We start from the raw sequence: 18,403 nt of genomic DNA on the forward strand, positions 1-18,403 counted from the left end.
TTTCCTTTTTTAACTGGAAGGGCTCTTTCTCAAGCACTTTGCCTGACTGCATCTCCAGCTGTTTCACTCTGGCAGTGACAAGCACAACATCAGATGAGGAGCCATTTCCCAACATGTCAGTTCCTAAAGTTAGCCTCATCAGAGCACATATCACTCTGGTAAACCATTTCATGTGGTAGCAGCTAAGGATTTTTATGCATAAAATGTTCAAGGCAAAAAAAGACAAAGGTTCAGGCACACGGGAATGAAATTTCATCTAATTCTCTGTGCTCTGGGTCTCAGGCTATAACTTCGCTGATGAGAAGATCAGGGACTATGCTGCACAGACTAGATCACCTTAGACCACTGGGCTAATCATCTTCTACTTCAGGAGCATTCAGCCTTTAAGATGTAAAGAAACCTTTGCTATCCAATGTCTAAAGTAAGACATCTTCAAGACCCTGCAGTGTGAGCAGAAACCACCTGTTGTGGGGTGCTCAGACTTGACACTTCTCCAAGGAAGTCAACAAGGTCAGGAGCAGGATTCTCTTCTTGGCCTGTGTCCAGATTGGGTCGAGGCAGTGCTAGTCACAAGCAGGAGCAGGATTTGGGGCAGCTGGAGATACTTAACCACAAACAGTGAGCCACTTAACAAGCTGTAGGCATGTCCTAGAGCTGGGCAGGGGTATTTTGGACCAGTGTCTCAGATTTGGGTACATCAGTTCTTTTAAAGATTTGCAACAAGTTACTATTAAGGTCTGAAGTTGTTCTCCAGCTTGTTTAGTGTCTGTAATCATCAGCTGAAAGTATCTGAAAATTACTGCCCCAGAGTTACACAGAGAGTACATTGTAAAGATCAATGCATGTATTAAAAACAACACTTGGAATAACCAAAAATAGCGACAGATCTGCTCATGGAACTAATAAAAATTCACACAAGAAATAGACTTAAGTCTATTCCCCAAAATACAAAAATTCTAGATAAAGCTGTGGTGAAAATGGAGAAACAGTGGCTAAATTCAATGTATGTCCTTGCCTATATAGCAAAAACAAGCCTGTTTTATGTGTTGATAGGATATCCAAGAACCTATCTGAACATTTAGGCTAGATGCAAGGATTTGAAGAAATAGTACTTGGAGTGTTACGCTGGGTATACGCAAAGACAAACCTTAAGATCTCTTGAGACTCCAAGGAGTTCACTCCTAGGCAGTAGGTGTGAAGTCTAAATCCTATGGGAAATTGTATAAAAGAGAGAGAAAGTTAGGAAAGGCAAATAAATACATGATGGATATCAAATGGGTAACTGTCCTATTGATAAAAGCAAGAAAACATCCATTAGTCCCACCTCGTCACAGTGCAATTGAGCATCATGTTTCCAGTACTCCGGCTGTGATCTGGGTTGGTGCCCTCTCCTGCCTGTGTGTGGAAAAATCATCCCTTCTCCCATTATACTAGGCAGATTATTTTGAACCTCACCCTCTCCCACCAATGCTTCCTTCGAAAAAGAAGGTGATGCTCACTTAGTGAATGGTGACCATGCATCCCACGTGCAGTCAGGATTGTCACCATCGCTTTGCATAAGTGAGTTGACTCCTATCTCACCAAAACCCAGTTCAGGTCTGAGCTTTTCCAGCCCCATTTTCACATTTTGTCTAAATGTCGATTAATACCATTCAAGATGTCTGGTCTTTGTTCCAGGATAACAAGCTTTTTTTTTTCATGTTAATTGCTAATTCTGCCTGAATGTGTCAATCTCAGTGTGACTCCCTACCAGCTGTCCAGCAAGACAGAGCTCAGGTATTTCTATGACAGCCCTGTGACTCCTTCTCAAATGTGACTCATTAACAGGCTAACGGTGCACGGACACAGCCAGGACAGCAAGTTGAGGGAAAGAACTGGAATGAGAGACTGAGGAGAACGGTGACAGAAAGGAGAGATTTCCCAGTAGAAATTGCCAGACTGACCCCATGGAGAGCCACTGTGCCTCTAAAGCTAATTATTGCAAGGCCATTGGAGTCATGAGCAGTAAGGCCCGGCAAGTAGAGGCAAGGCTCTTCAGCAGCACCAGCTTTCCCTGTAGAGCAAGTCAGTAACAGACAAATCCTGATTAAGTTGTTTGTTCACGTTTGGATATTGCAGTCCCCGCACAGTTTAAGTACGGCTGTTGACTCGGGCTCTATTAAGTGCATTATGGAGAGTGCTACAGAAGAAAGAAGTCAGAAGAGCAGAATTTGAGTGTGAGGGGGAGGAAAATGAACTGAATAGGAGGATGATCTGAAGACAGAGGTAGTGAGTTCCTTAAAATAGCAATGCTTGCCTTTGATGTAAAATACAAAATCTTGGGAACAAAATGAGAGAGAGACTAAGCAGATGGTGTGAGGAGGGATTCAAAAGCAAGATGATGCACCAGAGCTAGATATGAAGAAGTAAATGATGCAGAAGTGAACTTAGCACAAGAGACAGCAGATAATCACCATGTGTTTTTCAGAAAAGCCCTTTGCAGTATTTGCAAGCTATAGCATCAGCAAAATACAGTATGAGAAAGCGCTTGACTTATTTTCCTCTCTGCAAGAAAAGACTTGTTTTGAAGTCAAAGCAGACAAAATGTGTTTCTGTGTGAAGAGTTTGTAGATCTTGGTATGTTAAAGTATTACTGTAAAAATCCTTCACGCCCAACAGTTACATTCATTTGCTTATCTCTACAGCACTTGAAAGAAAAAAAAAGTCATACCACAGTTCATTTTGATCAAAACAGGATTGCTTCTAAACCTTCATTCTTATCTTTTCATTGATCACTATAACACAGAGGTTTCATTCTTCAGCTGGGAACTTGGCTTTTTTTCCCTCTAGGTTAAAGCTCTAAATCGAAACAGCTCCACGTCCTACCAACTACATGCTTTGGGGAGTTACGAATTTTTTAGATTGGCCAGTGCTTGTGAACCAGTTCCCACAGAGGTGGTGAGTCACAGGTCCACCGTTTGGAGTCTGGAGTTGAAGATGAACTTCTCAGCTTGGATCCATCTCAAATGATTTTTTTCTCCAGGAACATTTACTGCTCAGCAGAATAGTGCCACATTGTCATGTGGATTTCTTTTCCGTTTTGCCAGATTTACATTATCTGTGTTGTACCAGTTTCTTCCAGCTATCACAAAGTCAGTCAATTTTTTTTTTTACAAAATTCAACTAGTAATTATTTACTCCCTGAAAAAGAGAAGCGCAGGAGTCTGAGCAAGGAAAAGCAAAATACTCAGAACACTATTGCAGGCTGTAATGTAAGGGAAGTCATCTCCCTGGTGTGTGCAGTAGCAGGAGGTAACGCTGCCGTGCCAGCCTCCCACCCAGATTACCTCCCACCTGCACGGCAATCACAGGGTCTGAGATGTAATCCTTTGTTTACTTCTGCCCCCTGAGGGATGAAACCTGGAGATAAGGCTGCTTCCCATAAATCATCTCAGAATTTCTCTCTGGTCTCTGGTTTCCGCCCAGGTGATGTATATTATAATTTGTAAGTGATCTCCACTGCCTGACCTGCAATTAAGCAATTGCTTGGTCCTCTCAAGCACTGCTCAGCTCCCTGTCCCACCAGCTGCTAAGGAGATAACACTCTGTTTTGAGTGCTGCTCCCTGCAAAGGTACAGGGAAATGCAAAAAAAAAAAAAAAACCCACTACAATTCCTCAGGGCCAGACTTGACCCTCAGGTCCTCACTCAGCCAGACACCCCAGCGTTTTGATGGGATCCAGCCCGCGTGCGGAGTTGGAGGTTTCGACTCACCGTGATCATGCCGCTGCTTGTTCCTCCGCCCACGCAAACCAACCATTTTCAATCCCAGCATTTTATCCTGGTTTGTAAATAACAGTCGCTTGGAAAGAAGTGCGTTTGCCTCCTACCTGATGGAGGCCCTGGGAGTCCTTCACTTCTGTAATAGCTAAACTGTTCCTAAATGCAAAGGGGGATCAGGGAATCGAAAGGAAAGGAGGGGTTAGTAACAAACAATTCCTCTCTCTACCCAGAATGCCAAAGGCTAAGGCTGTGGGTTGTTTTTCTTCCAACAGTTTGGAAATATTTCCTATAAGCTGCAAATCAGGCTTAATTAAAGCTCTTCCTGTGACTTTTTTCCCCCTTTTTTTTTCCTTCCCCTCTGAAAGGTGAGGTGAACTAACCTACATACAAAGTGACATAGGTAAAGTCCTCGAAACACTGCCAGCCCTCCCAGAGCCTCCCCCATGTAGTCCATGGGGGAGGCTTTCCAGGATGGCTGTAGAGTGGGTAACCAGCCAGAGTAATTGCCTTTGGAGGCAAATCACAGTAATTGCTGCTGTTAAAAGACACTGTTGTTTCCTTCTGTGGTATTTCTGGGAGGATACAAAGAAACTGGAGGGGGGAGGCTTATTAATGAGACAAAGCAATCAGTATTTTTGTAGGCTTATTTGTTATACTGCCCATGTCTGCGTAATGTAAATGCAAATAAACCCATCTTTATTTTATTCATAGTTCTAATGGAAAGTCTGTGTCATGGTCTGAACCAGGTGGAAGACAAGCTCCCAAGGGGGAACACATGTGGCACAGACTCTCAGTGCATGTGAAGAGCCAGGAGACAGGGTGCAATCAGACAGCGGTGATCAAACCCCTCACTAAAAGCTACCACGGCCAAAGCAAAAGCCTGACTTTTACCGACATCAGCAGTAAGACTCTGTACAATGTGGTGGAGGAAGAAGACAGAGAGCCCGTTCACCTCAACCAGCCCAGCAGCCCCTCCATGGTGGTGCACAGGCGGGTGGTGACAACCCCCCCTCTGCAGGCCACAGCGGAGGAGACCCAACTCTTCTTGCCTGAGCAGCCCCTCAAGACCCTGCCCCTGCAGCCACGGTCTCTCATGGACCAGCTGCAAGGAGTAGTCAACAAGTTTGCCACCGGCATCCCCGACTTCAACACTGTCCTCCCCACGCCTGGCTCGGGGAACGGCATGCAGCCCCCCTATCAGCCCCCACCACCGCAGCAGCCGCCCCTGCCACCTCTCCAGGTGGCCGCCTTCAGTGAGGAGACCCTATCTCCTTTGGCTGAGGAAGTGGAGAGCGAGAAGCTGAAGCTCATTCAGGGATACGTCTATGAGAAGAACCCAGAGGAGGAGGAGGAGGAGGAGGAGCCGGCAACCAGCAAACTGACTTTAGAAGACTCTCCGGCACTGACGCCCCCGTCCCCTTTCCGGGATTCTGTGGCTTCAGGCAGCTCTGTGCCCAGCTCCCCCGTCTCGGAGTCGGTGCTCTGCACCCCCGCAGATGTGACCTATGCCTCTGTCATCCTGAGGGATTATAAGCAGAGCTCTTCCACCCTGTAGACGCTGCAAGAGACAAGACGAGAAGGACTTTGGCAGCTGCCTGCTGGGAGGTCCTGAGGAGACAACTCTCCCAGGGCTGAGGGGAGAGAGAGCAGAGAACAAAGTCACATATGACAGGGCAAAAAACTTCATCCTGCACTTAAATAAATAAAAAGAAAGAAAAAAAAATCCATTCTGAGGGCTCAAAATTCTCTAGCTGTTAAAAATTAAAATATTGTACTTTGAGAAAATGATAGGAAACTGTTAACAAAGCACAAATCCAAGAGACAACTTCTATAGCAAAAAAAAAAAAAAGAATAAACACACAGGAAAAAAAATAATCACACTTAGTCACACCCTCTCTTGGCAATGCTTGTAAAGGACTCTGGGAAGTGTGACCTGGAGAAGTCATTAGTGCATCTCATGACTGCTGTCTGTCTGCTACGGAAGCAACACACCCAGGAGCTGGAAGGGCAGAGTTTGATGAGGAGGAACGAAACTACTTGTATATGAGACATATATGCATAAATATTTTTTTTCTGGTTTCTCTAAGTGATATACCCGCAAAGTGTGTTTGAGGGGGAGGAGCTGAGATACTGCGAAAGCACGTGGCTCTTTTGACTTTTGTCTGAACAATTTGTTCTTCATACTAGACTGCTTTTTGGGGGATCTGGGCTTTTTTTAACCCTGATTGTGAACAGAGTGAGACATACGATCCGGTTAAGACTCGAGAGGTTTCTGAAGAAAGCCCTTGCTGTAGTACTTGTAATTTGATAAGGACTTAGAAAAACTGCCCTTTTGTATAAGATTGCAGACCATGTGGCTAAACTGTTACACAACATTTCCTGTAGCAGAACAGTATTTATTGACTGACTTTTCATAATGCAACATATTTGCCATGTGATTACGTCATTCTGTTGTGTTACTTTGGAATCAAATACACTGGAAAATAGCTGTATACTTAAAGCAACAAGTATTACTCTGAAAGAAAGGCAATTCCATATTGGGGGTTATAGAGTCAGTCTCAAAGCAAGAGAGTGAGCGTACGTTTGTGTTTCCGTATGCGTGTGTACAGTGTGTGTGAAGCGTGATGTCCAAAAACTACCACTGAAAGATTGTCGTATATACTATGAACATTTTTATGTTTAAATCATGTTTTATATCGCATTGTTACAAATATTCAATAGGTCTTTGGAGGTTTGTATGCTGTGCTAACACTTTTTTTTTTTCATATACAAGCTGAGACAGTTGTTACCCTTATAATAGGGTGCTTTATTTTGCAGATATTTTATGAAGTAGACATATGGTATTAATAACCAGTGCATTGAAAACTTGTTATTTTACATGTTTGCAGCAAGTGCGGTTAACAAAAAAAAAAAAAGAAAATGCAAAAAGAAAAAGTCTGGTTTAGAAATCTTGCACATGCCAGTATAAAGGTGAGACAGGAAAAGTGATTAAACTATTTTGTTGCTTCAGATAATTTAAAATAAAATCATGTCCAGACAGGAAATTTTATCAGTGCTTAATGTGTGCATAAATTCCCAGGGTTTATCATAAACAGTTTTTTTTAAACTCTTTCTGATTTTTAGTAGTGTGTTCTTTTCATAGGCTTTCACTTCTATTTAATGTACACTATTATATCTTAAAGGTCACTTCTAGGCAGCTGTAGTTCTGTCATTCATTCCTCATCCTCCATCCTTAACGTGTTTCCTAGAGATGGGCCATATCCAAAGCTCCCTAATGGCTGGCATGTTCAAAGTTCAGGTCTAATTGCTGTGGCTTGAACTTAATTATACTTATTATTACCCCATTGATAAATGTGCGTATTATACATAAACAGGACAGGATTTTAGCTGCTATGAACTTTTATTGTGCTGTTGAATTTAGCTGAGGATCTGTCCTGCAGTTCTACACTTTATTTCCAAGGATATTTTTAAGGAATCTCTTCATGTTAATATAGTTGCAAAACCTGATTTTAACCATGCTTCTTGTGAAGATTCTATCAGGGGTTTTTTTTTTAATTCAGCATATTTTACTGTTTTTCTTTCTTTCGCTTGAATTTTAAGAAGTCCTGCTGCCAGTCATCAGCTCTCCTCTGGAGATCCAAATCTCATTGTTTTGATCTAGTTATATACTAGTGGTACTGGGAGGTTTGGCTGGTGCTCAAAACCAGATAGAGCCTTTTTTCCTCATCCTCTTTTCACGATGTCTGCTCCTTTCAGTATGACTGGTGGCCAATTGCTGTCATCGTCCCCGATGTGGAAAGCATGAAATGGCTTTGCCTAAAGACACAGTTATGTCTTTGTCAGTAGATTGATGTCTCTGTAATGAACTAAAGACACCTGAGGGTCAGTTCGTTGATTTTTGTCTGCTTGGGGCTTTTAGGGGGACTTTTTTTGCTGTAGTTTCTTTTTTTTTTTCATGTTGATTACTCATTAAAGCAATGAGAAAAATGCCATATCTTCTTTGCTGTTCACCACACTGGCACTGAATTCAATCTTCTTATAATCTTAGTATAAGATTTGTTGTGCTGTTTCCAAAAACATATGTTTTCAGCAGCACAGAGCTAGTACAAGGAAGCTGATCTTTGGAGAAATGAGATAGATATGAAAAAAGAAACATAAGAGGCTCATCTAGATGGGAGACAGCAATGTGGCAAGGTACTCTTGTTTTCATACCTGTCTGTTTTGAACATATTAAGCACTGATTTTATTACTGCAATGTAATTATATCATGAGTAGGAGTTTTCTTGAAATTCAGTATATTAGCTTTTAGTTTGTAATAATTGTTAAAACCGGAAACATACACATACATAAATATATATCTAAAGAGCAAGAACTCACCTTGTGTATGTAGTTGTATGAGCTATGAAGCTTCCTGTAAAAGTTCTTTCTTTTGGTCTGTCAAATGCTTGATGAAAACTGCCTTTTTGTCAAAATGATCTTGAAAATGCTGTAAAATAAATATTTTCTATTTATTATTTAAAAATAGAAGGCCAAGATTGTTAATTTTTACTTCCTAAGTAGAAAATAGCCATGTCTAGTGACAAATTGTTCCAGAGCTTTTCAGCATCATGTGAGAGAGATGCTCAAATGGAGGTACATACTGATTAGATTGTGGCATGTAGGTGAGGTGGTGGAGGGTTAGAGGATTTCTGTTACAAAACAAATCCCAGCTTTTTGGCTTCCTAATAAAAAATCAGGAGCACCCTAGGTACGCATTTGGGCTGACATGTTACAGAAGAGAATTCAGTGGGAACTGACAGGAGATTTTGCTTCCTAAGGACACAGGGAAACACCAGCCCTTCGCTGGAAGTGCTCCATGTGTTTGACTCTGTGAGATGTCAGCTTCTTCCATCAGCAAAACTCAAATATGCTTTCTTGACAGCTCTAAGCAATAGACATTGATCCATCCCAGGCATCTTGTGCCTGCTTCCTGTACTGTCTCCTTCTCTGTGACACACACACTGTGGCTTTTTGGTGACTACCAAACTGGCTAGGGGCTCAGTAAGATGGGAGTATAAACGTCTTCTCTGGAGTGCTGCTGAGATTTTCACACCCAAGTGGCACTAAACACAGAAAATCCAGTTCTTTTTCTCTTTACACTTGTGAATAGGCTTGTTTCTAGTGGCTCCTTGGTTTGGATCTGGCCTTGCAAGAGCCCACATCTGAGAAGTCAGTCCACTTACAACTACTGTGCTGCTGGAGTACAGGGAATGACGTTCAACTCAGCGGTAAGTGCCAAAAGTTTGATCTCTTTGCTTATAGAGGTTTTTCTTTCTTTTTGTTTTCTGTTTTTTTTTTTTTCTTTTCCAATTAAAATCTAGTCAATCTATGTCTTAGTAAAGGTTCTGCTAATCAAGTGGACTCAATTACAAAAACACCCTCAGGGCAACACAGCAGTTACACCCCTCCAGAGCACCCAGCGCAGCATTGCTGCCAGTGCTGTTCTTGCAACCAGTTACTGTTTGTGGGACCCAGCCCACAGCATCTGGTCCTGACACCGCTGCACATCTCAGCACTCGCATGTGGTGTTTGGGTTTACATTGTACGATGAACAGGGGAATAAGTACTATGGCAATATCTGCAAATTGTCTAAGAAAGTCTGTAACCATTGTTATCTGGACTCTAACTAGGTACACATATGCTGTGCAAATGAATTCATTTTCAATTTGCCATATTCACATAGGAGGTTAGTACTAATTGTTTTATGCATGACTTTCCAAACAGTCTGACTAGCAGAACGAGCCAAGCAAGTCTTACTTTCTTTTTGATGCAGTTTCAGTTTTTGTATTGCTATGCTTTGATCTTCCAGAGTGAATGAGGGTCATTTCAGTTTAAGTCATTCTAGACCAAACAAATATTTGACTTCATATTCTTTTCCTTCTTTTTTTTTTAATTTCTCCACATAAACATGCAACAATATGAACATTACCAGAAAGAGCAGATTGGGCAAAATCTATATAAACAGACTCCAGTAGATATGAGCAAACAACAGTTGGTGGAAGTGCTAAAGGAAAATATGTAGAAGGCCAGATGCTCCAGCCTGTTAAAGCTGCTTTATTAGTCTCTAAATTTCCAGAGCAGTTCTTAATGTGCTTTAGTCTGACAAAAGCAAAGACTACTCTGGTGCTGTAAAGTCTTTTTAGAGTCCTCTGGCCCCAGCCCCAAAGGCAGATAATGTGACAGGTGGAAAGGGAGCAGAATTATATGGCTTCATTTACATTTCTCTTAGTCTAACCTAAGAAAGGGCATAACAAATTGAAGGCTGGGGAGACACAAGTATGAAGGCTTTAAATTAGAAATAAGCAAATCTGAATTGTCAAGATAATTGAGTACTGCACCAGATGGTTGGGAGATTTAAGCAAATTTTCTTTAAGTCTTCAAACCAGTGAAGAATTCATAGGGTAGAGTTGTTAGGCTTCTGCTATGCAGGGAGTCAGATTAAATGATCATAATATTCACAAGCTGCCAAAAAAGCCCATCTAAAATAGCTTTACGCTGAGTAAATGGATGACTGGTCCAGGACCACAGTGCAGCAAAGCAGCTTAACATACTTGAGCTTTAGTCTCCAACCTCCTGCCAAGGAAAGAGTGTTGGCGTCTCTGCCGATCCAGTCCATGCCTACCCACTCAAGTTCTGCTCAGTAAGCCGGGTCTCTGGACCTGGGCTACTGTGTCACATCCACTTTGCATGCAGTAAGTGGCTACCAGAAGCAAAAGGCAATGGAAATTGGGCCCCTGGAGTTGTACTCGTCAGCCTTTAGGGAAGAACAGAAGCAGGTTGCCAATAGCTGTTCTACACAAGGTCTGAGCGGCTGTTATTTCTTACATGGGAGTGGGAAAAGCGTGGTTTTGCAGATTGTATTGTTGTGGTGGGTTTCTTTCCCAAATAAATGAGTCACTAGACACTTGGCAAGTACCTGTGCACAAATCACTGGGAAGGAGAAGCAGACTGTAGTGAATACCAACATCTATTTTTATCTGCCTAAGATTTCCAACAGGGATATTAGCAAAAAGGCCGATAAAGAATGTCGTGTAGCTGAGTGCGTGGTACTACCACAGGCCTCATATCTGGACCTGGGCCCACATTTTGGCAAACCTTGCAAGCTCCAAAACAGAGACGGTAAATGAGAGCAGAAGTGACTGGTTGCCATTTCCAGTGCTAAAGGTCAATCCTACCCAACTCAAAAAACAAGGAAGTAATCTTTGCCTATGCTAATTCAACTTCCACTTCTCAGTAAATCACACAAAAGAGGACTGCTCCCCACCTGAGAGAGCAAGTCACTGTTTGGTACCAAGAAAAAGCATCTGTTATCTACTCGGTTTCAAAGGTGGGCGTAAGCAGTATATCCCTCCAGAAGTAAAATATCATTGTGAGTTGTGGGTTTCCATAACCAGAAGGCCTCTGGGTAGGTGGAGAAGCAGCTGGCACAGACACCAGTGCAGACAGATAAGAATTTAGGAGTGGTATGTATCTATGACATTCAGTCCACCCACTTATTTATTGCACACCATGCAATATGTAGGTGGTACAAGCTCCATCCCCCCATCCACACCACGGTATGGTGTATGGGACTCCTACCTCCCTGTGCTGCTCGGACTCTGTATCAGGAGCAGGGATCTGGGACACCTCCTTGATGGAAAGGTGGTGTGCCTGGGAGACTGTCTTAGGGTAGATGGGTCTCTGGTCGGCTCCCTCTGATTCCTTTTTCCTTACATAGGGTGTCTTTGCAATGCACCAAGTGTGTATTTTCCTTGCAGGAATCACCTAAAGATGTGGGACTTCAGTGCTGTGGAGGGCTTCGAAAGAAGTAAATATTTTAACAAGAGCTATTTCTCCAGCTCCCCTCCTACAGACAGCATGAAGGCTGTGGTGAGACCAGTCTCCTCCACTATGGCTATCAGACCTGTCAATCCTCCTGCCTGAATCCGGCGGGCCACGAAGATGATAAAGGGGCTGGAGCACCTTTCCTATGAGGACAGGCTGAGAGAGTTGGGGCTGTTCAGCCTGCAGAAGAGGAGGCTCCGGGGAGACCTGATAGTGGTCTTCCAGTACCTCAAGGGGGCCTACAAGAAAATGGGGAGAGGCTGTTCAGTAGGGCCTGTTGTGATAGGACGAGGGGTAGTGGTTTTAAGATAGAGGGAGGTAGATTTAGATTGGATATTAGGAAAAATTTTTTTCACAATGCAAGTTGTAGAACCCTGGCACAGGTTACCCAGAGAGGTGGTGGAAGCCCCATCCCTGGAAATGTTCAAGGCCAGATTGGATGGGGCTCTGAGCAACCTGATCTAGTTGGGGATGTCCCTGCTCCTTGCATGGGGGTTGGACTAGATGGCCTTTGAAGATCCCTTCCAACTCTAACTATTCTATGATTCTATGGCTTTCCTGAATGCCCAGCAGCATGGGCAGCCAGTTGTCTGCGGTGCGCGTACAGCCGCTGCACGCGTGCTCAGTGGAAACATCTCACCTGCTGCTCCCTGAGCAGGGAAGAGGGCTCGCTGTAGCCTTCACCATCCTTAACGACACAGGGAAAGTGAAAGAGCCAAAGAGAGAGAAAAACTTGCTTTTATCTCTCTTACAAGAAAGGCAGGCAGGACTGCGGAACCAGCTGAAAGACTTCAGCTAGACCCTCTCCTCTGACGCAGTCCTGTCAGCTTCTGCGATTTGCATTTGGACAGACCTGAAGAGTTGGCCCTTCATTGTTTGAGGAAAGAGGCAAGAACCAATGTGTTTTCCTGGGATGTATATATACGTCTTGCTTGAACACTTAAGCAAAACAATTCAACTGTATTTTAATTTGGCAGGTACCTTGGCAGTTTTGGGGAGGGGGGGGGATTGGTTTTGGTTTAGGTTTATTTTTCTGATTAAAAATAATGCCTGGAATATCTACCAACATATTAACTGTGCCAGGATTTTCATGTGCATCTTGCAATGCTAATTTAGAAACCGAAGCCTTTAAGACCCTCAATGTGTATGAATCAGCATCCTAAATTATGTAACTTTCCTTGAGAAGCTGCTCCTGTACCTGCGCTATTAACTTTTGAGTTTCCTGAAGATTCATTTCCCACTCCAAGCTCCATTTTGCAGTTGTGAGAATCTTTGGTTTATCTCTGGTTTTCCTGCTGCTGCTCGTTATTCTTATCATTTGGTGCGGTGCCTTTACCAACCTTGGCATAATTGTGGGGTGGAAGTGCCTTTCGGGGTGTAATTCCCCAGGAGTGCTGAGAGATTTTCCCTCTGAGCTCCGTTTCTCTTTTTGAGAGGTGGGTATGCTGCATGTCCTCCCCACCATCCTGCTGTTTGCCCTTGGGTAATATCATAGAATCATAGAATCTTTAAGGTTGGAAAAGACATCCAAGATCATCAAGTCCATATGGTAGTTCACTTTGAAAAACATAGAATAAGAAAGTTTTACCCTCCTGTTGTCCCTGACAGCAGGACTTGCACAGACCCATGGACCCAGTGCTCATATGGGGCAGTCTGGCAGGAGTCACGCTGTTGAGGGACAACTTGGTGTATCATAGCCTGGCCCTGAGCTCTGTCCGCAGTTCAGCTGTTGACTCATGTAGAGACTTTGAGACATTCATCTACGCAAGGGTATTCCAAAGCTGCGTAAGGGAGCTGGGTGCCACTTTACAATTATCACAAGTGAAAACTGGGCATGGAAATCCTTCAGACACCTTTGAAAACTCAGCCTGTCTTTCCCTCCATTTCAGATCTGGACACAAGAGAGGGGTGTATAAAGGCGTGAGGATTTCCATAGCCCTTTTAATCTCCTTCCCAACTCCATCACAGTGCCGCTTCACTCTTGCTCATTCTTTTCCAGCCTTTCCCTACAGTGTATATGGCATAGCTATGGAAGCTAGTTTGATAATTTTGGCTGGGATCCCTCATTTTCCTTCTTGCTTCCAATTAGCTCATGGTCAGTGCTAAAGGAAGATTTTGGAGGTCTGTGAAAGCTTGTGGAACAGAAAGACCACACAAAGAGGAGCACAATGGACACATCAGCTGGCTCAGGTGCTGCAGCCATATAAATAATCAAATAAGGCCACAATCCACAGCACAGTTAATCCCCAGGAGGACAGAAATGCCAGTAGGTCTAAGGAGAACTAATTTCCCCAGTAAGATCCAAGCTTTGAGCCCCAGCTCCAGTATAATGCTGTGTTGTTAGCTGCAATAGAACCACTTGCAGAACACTCAAAGCTTTATACTTCTTATTGCTGGTTTTTTGGGGATAGGTGACATCATCTCCAATGGCTACTGTGCCTAAATGCTTCCCCACTTCATTACCACCACTTACAAAACACTCAAAGGCTTTTTCTTCTTGTTGCTGTTTTCAAGATAGGTGTCATCATCTTCAACGCAAGGCACAGCCTCTCCATGAGTGACTGAGGGACTCTGCTGTGCCAGAGCAAGATCAGGACCAGGGAGTGAATGAGCTTCCTTGCACAGCGCACTGCTTTTAGATATTTGTGTTGTATGTATTTTCCTTCTGCATTTAGAGCACTCTGAGCTCTGCTGGCTGCTGGGAGCCTCAGCACCTCTGTTCACAGTGGCATGAACAACACACAGCTGGCAGAAAACACCACAGCAAGCAATATTTACCTTTTGACCTTAATTCCCCAGCTCAATTGCTAGCACTTTCCCTTACCTACATGCCTCATGTACCTGTCACAAATAACTTTTCATTTGTGACACAAAGAAACAAGCCTGAATGAAGAAATGGGGAATCTTTAAGGTTGGAAAAAGCCTCTAAGATCATCAAGTCCAACCATCAACCTAACACCACTATGTCCACTAAACCATGTCCCGAACTGCCATGTCCACACATTCTTTGAACACCTCCAGGGGTGTTGACTCCACCACCTCCTTGGGCAGCCTGTTCCAGTGCCTGACCACTCTTTCAGTAAAGAAATTTTTCCGAATATCCAACCTAAACCTCCCCTGCCACAACTTGAGGCCATTTCCTCAAGAAAGACACTTTTCTGTGCAAAGGCTTCTCGGTGCTAATGGCAGGTGGCCCTGAGAGCCCTGTTTGACAGAGGCCAGGCATGTTGCTCAGGAGGGTCCCCCTTGTGCACAGGAGACAAGGAGACAAGGGCCCCGGGTGGGCACACAGCCCAGGGATGTCCTCTGGGGTAGAGGGAGCTTTCTCTGGCCCTTCAAGACTGTAGGTAATTTCTCAGGTGCTATTCAGCAATGGAACCAAGATGCACGTGGGACCAGTTGCGGACAAAGAGCTTTGAAAAAGGCCAGAACAGGCAGTTTCCCCTCACCATCCTCCTTCAGGGGACTCAGGTCAGAGTGTCCATGTGAACATGGGACTTGCTGCCATGTTGGGGACAGCCTGCAGCTCGCCCAGCCTCAGCTTCTCTTCACCTCCAGGCCTTCCTGAGCTCCAGCCCTGGTTCTCCCCAGTAGTTTCTCTCCTTCCTTGGGGAAAATGCCTGCAGAGGTTTGTGGGACTTTGATTATTTTGTTTCCTTGTTCCAGGGATCTCTGCTGGTGCATTTTCATCCATCCTCTAAGCGAAATGCAAACTGACATTGGAACTGCTGCTTGCCCCTGAGGGCATAGGAGCCAGTAGGTGGTCCGCTGTCACTGTCCCAGTTGGGAAGGGAGAGCAATGGTGCCAATACCCAACAGTGTGGGGTTTGTATTTACAGAGCACATTGATGGAAACAGAGGGAGAGAGGCTGCATGAATGGCCCCCATGAGTTGTTTCACTCTGACATACCACGTACATGAAATCCTGTCTACGTCCATCCAGCCCTGTTCTGACTGGGCTAGATGGGAGAAGTGGTACACTCTGTCTATTAGACCTTTATGTATCATCCCTGATGGCCCAAGCTCAGACATTCCTGTCAGCTGAGGATTTGTTTTGAGTTTGTACTCGCTGCTGCAGTGGATCACATTGGAAAAGTCAACGGAAGCAAAGCACAAAAGAGAGGCAGCCCCATCGGGCAACAAGTGCATCTCTCAGTAAGAAAAGCTAATTCTTAAAAGAGATGTATCAGCTACTGAACTTAATAACCGAGATGTTACAAGTTATTTCAGGATTCTTCTCCTAATTCTTTAGGCTTAGTCCAGCCAAAGGCTAAGAGTAATGCTTAGCAGGGCATCAAGAAATGAGAATCCTTGTAGTGTTGTTGTAATAGCACTGACTGTGCCAAGGATTTCTCCATCTTCTGCTCTTTTGAGGAAATCTGAGCTCTTTTTTAGAATTTGAAGTGGTGTCAAAACACTCACATTTCACAAAGGTAATTAATGTGAAGTGATCAGGAGAGAGGGAGGAATTGGGGTCCAGCTTCTAATGTGAAAGTTAAAGGATATAATGGCAAAAAGTCTTTTTCTTCTTTAACCCAAATTTAAAAGCATCACTGCATCTGTAGAATACTTCAAAGAAAAATTTGTATCATTCTCTACCAGGAAAGATCCACTCAAGAACTGAAATACTAATCTTATTATTTAGTTTACCATATTGCAAAAAATAAGCCTCCTGCAGACCATCTGAAACTGTAGCACAGCTCTCACATAAGCTGTTGGGCCCATGTTATGCACTGCTTGACGTGAAGAAGAAAAGGGATTCTCCAACTATAAGCATTTTTTCTAAGGCCTTTAGTCATGTTTTCTTCATTACTAAAACAACAACATTTAAAGATGCAATATGCAGGCTTTCTGTCTTACCTGACTAAGGCTGAACACCTGATGTAGTGAGCCAATGCCTGATGCTAATCCAGTCAGGCCAGTTTTGCTAATTTTTCCAAAAAGTAGCTCTCTTATGGGCAACTCATAACTGTCATGAGTGGCTAATAAGCATTTAAACAAGTTCAGACAAAATAAAATAGTCTTTAACAGAAGATTGGAATTGATTTTTTTCCTTTATTTTGAGAGGAAAGCCCTGCATAAACCTATAGAGAAGTTACACTTTCTACCACATCTTCTCCTAGAAATATGTTGCTCAATGTTTGTCAACAAAAGACAGAAAAATGTTTGCCGTAAAGAAAGAATAGTGTAAAGCTGGTTCCTTGGGGGCAAAGAGAGACTTTGCACTTAGACAGAAAGCCTGATATTTATAAGACAGTGTCCAGTTGCTAAGGATTGCATGGTTCAGTCTTCATCATCGACAATCACCTCAAGCTATCCAGGAAAAGTAGTTACTGGTCTTAATCCAATAACTAAGAGACATGAGTTCACCTTTCAATTGTCAGTAAGCAGCACTTCTATTGAAAAATACAAGAGGGAGTAAACAAACTTACCTTCTCATGCCTACTAAAACACTGAAGTTACTCAAGACGGATTGAAACCTCATGAATATCTGCATTCTATGTCACAAGTACCTCCAAGATTTTTTAAACTGATGACGTGGCATCTTACAAAATGCCTTCTTCACACTTAAACAGCTTAGTCCCAAGTCCTTTCTGCCTCTGAGATTTATGTCATTATTCAGCCTGGTACAAGACACTTGAGCTTTTCAAAGGCTGGCTTCTGGAAGACTACAAGCACTCCTCTCCTGGAGCTTTAGAGAGCATAAAAAAATAGTCATGGATTGAGTCTGTCTCTAATGCAGCGTGTTTGTGTGGGATGTAGCACTGTCCTCCCCATTTGGCAGGTGAGGAGGCTGACACATCCTATACTAACACCAACATTTGCAAATATTTTGCTAAAGCTAAGCACTAAGTTCTTATTTTGACATTTATAGAAAAAAAAAAAAGCCTGTTTCAGTTCTCATCTTCTTCTCAATTTAATGGCAGCTACAGATATTAAGTGTATATATATAAAATTTGTGTTGTTGATCTAACTTCTAATGGGCTTAGCTGCCTTTCTGAAGAACTGTTTCAAACTCTTCCTTCAAGGGAAGGATCCTGTAGCACGAGTGGGAACCTGTGGCACTGAGCAGAAAGTGAAGTGATTCTCCTCTTTCTACCCTATGATTATTTATCGATCCTTGTCTTGAACATTAAACGCTACGCTGATGTCGCTTGGTACCATCTAGTCCCAAATCTAGCATTCTGAAACAGGACAAGTGGAAAGTAAGACTGCTTATTCATCTGTAGTTCTGATTTCTTTCTAGACATTCCTTAGGACAAAGCATTTCATTATGTTACCACATGACCATCTGCCTTTTACAGGATCTATCCCTCTCTTTCAGTGCAGGGGATGGACTGTGCTCAGATAGTGAGTAGCTGCTCAATATTTTGTTGTTTTTCCCTGATGAGAAGGTGAGCAAGCTTTCTTTACTAAGCATCATTCAAGTTAATCAAATTAATTTTATTTTGTAACTCTCCTATGAGATATGAGGACACTATTGGTCCCACAAATCTGTATATAAAACTGAGACAGAGAGACGGAAGGGTGAGACCATTAACTGTGGGTACTCAGTTTGGCCAAGCTACTTCAATTCACATAATATTATAATATTATATAGAAGTCATACATAAAATCACAGCTTCGTTACTTTGGTACCACAAATGACTGCCCAAAGCTGGAAATCAAGCCTAATATTTTAAGCTGATGAAAGATAGTCTTGTGCCTTCTCTCAATCCCCCTCTTCATTTACTACATGATTTTCATTTACCACACGATTTTCATTTACCACATGAACC

The 18,403-nt window shown here is 43.1% G+C and overlaps 1 protein-coding gene across 1 annotated transcript in view; it reads left to right on the forward strand.

Annotated features, from left to right (window-relative positions):
• The window catches only part of GRM1 (glutamate metabotropic receptor 1), a 194,471-nt gene extending 186,194 nt beyond the window's left edge, over positions 1 to 8,277 (forward strand). Inside the window, exon 8 of the mRNA XM_086744895.1 lies at positions 4,473 to 8,277. Within this exon, the coding sequence (XP_086601021.1) occupies positions 4,473 to 5,316 (844 nt within the window). The 3' untranslated portion in view covers positions 5,317 to 8,277. The remainder of the gene's footprint in view (positions 1 to 4,472) is intronic.
• Positions 8,278 to 18,403: the final 10,126 nt, after the last annotated feature.

The sequence above is a fragment of the Chlamydotis macqueenii genome, chromosome 3 (assembly GCF_036417535.1).
Source record: "Chlamydotis macqueenii isolate bChlMac1 chromosome 3, bChlMac1.mat, whole genome shotgun sequence".
NCBI lineage: Eukaryota > Metazoa > Chordata > Aves > Otidiformes > Otididae > Chlamydotis > Chlamydotis macqueenii.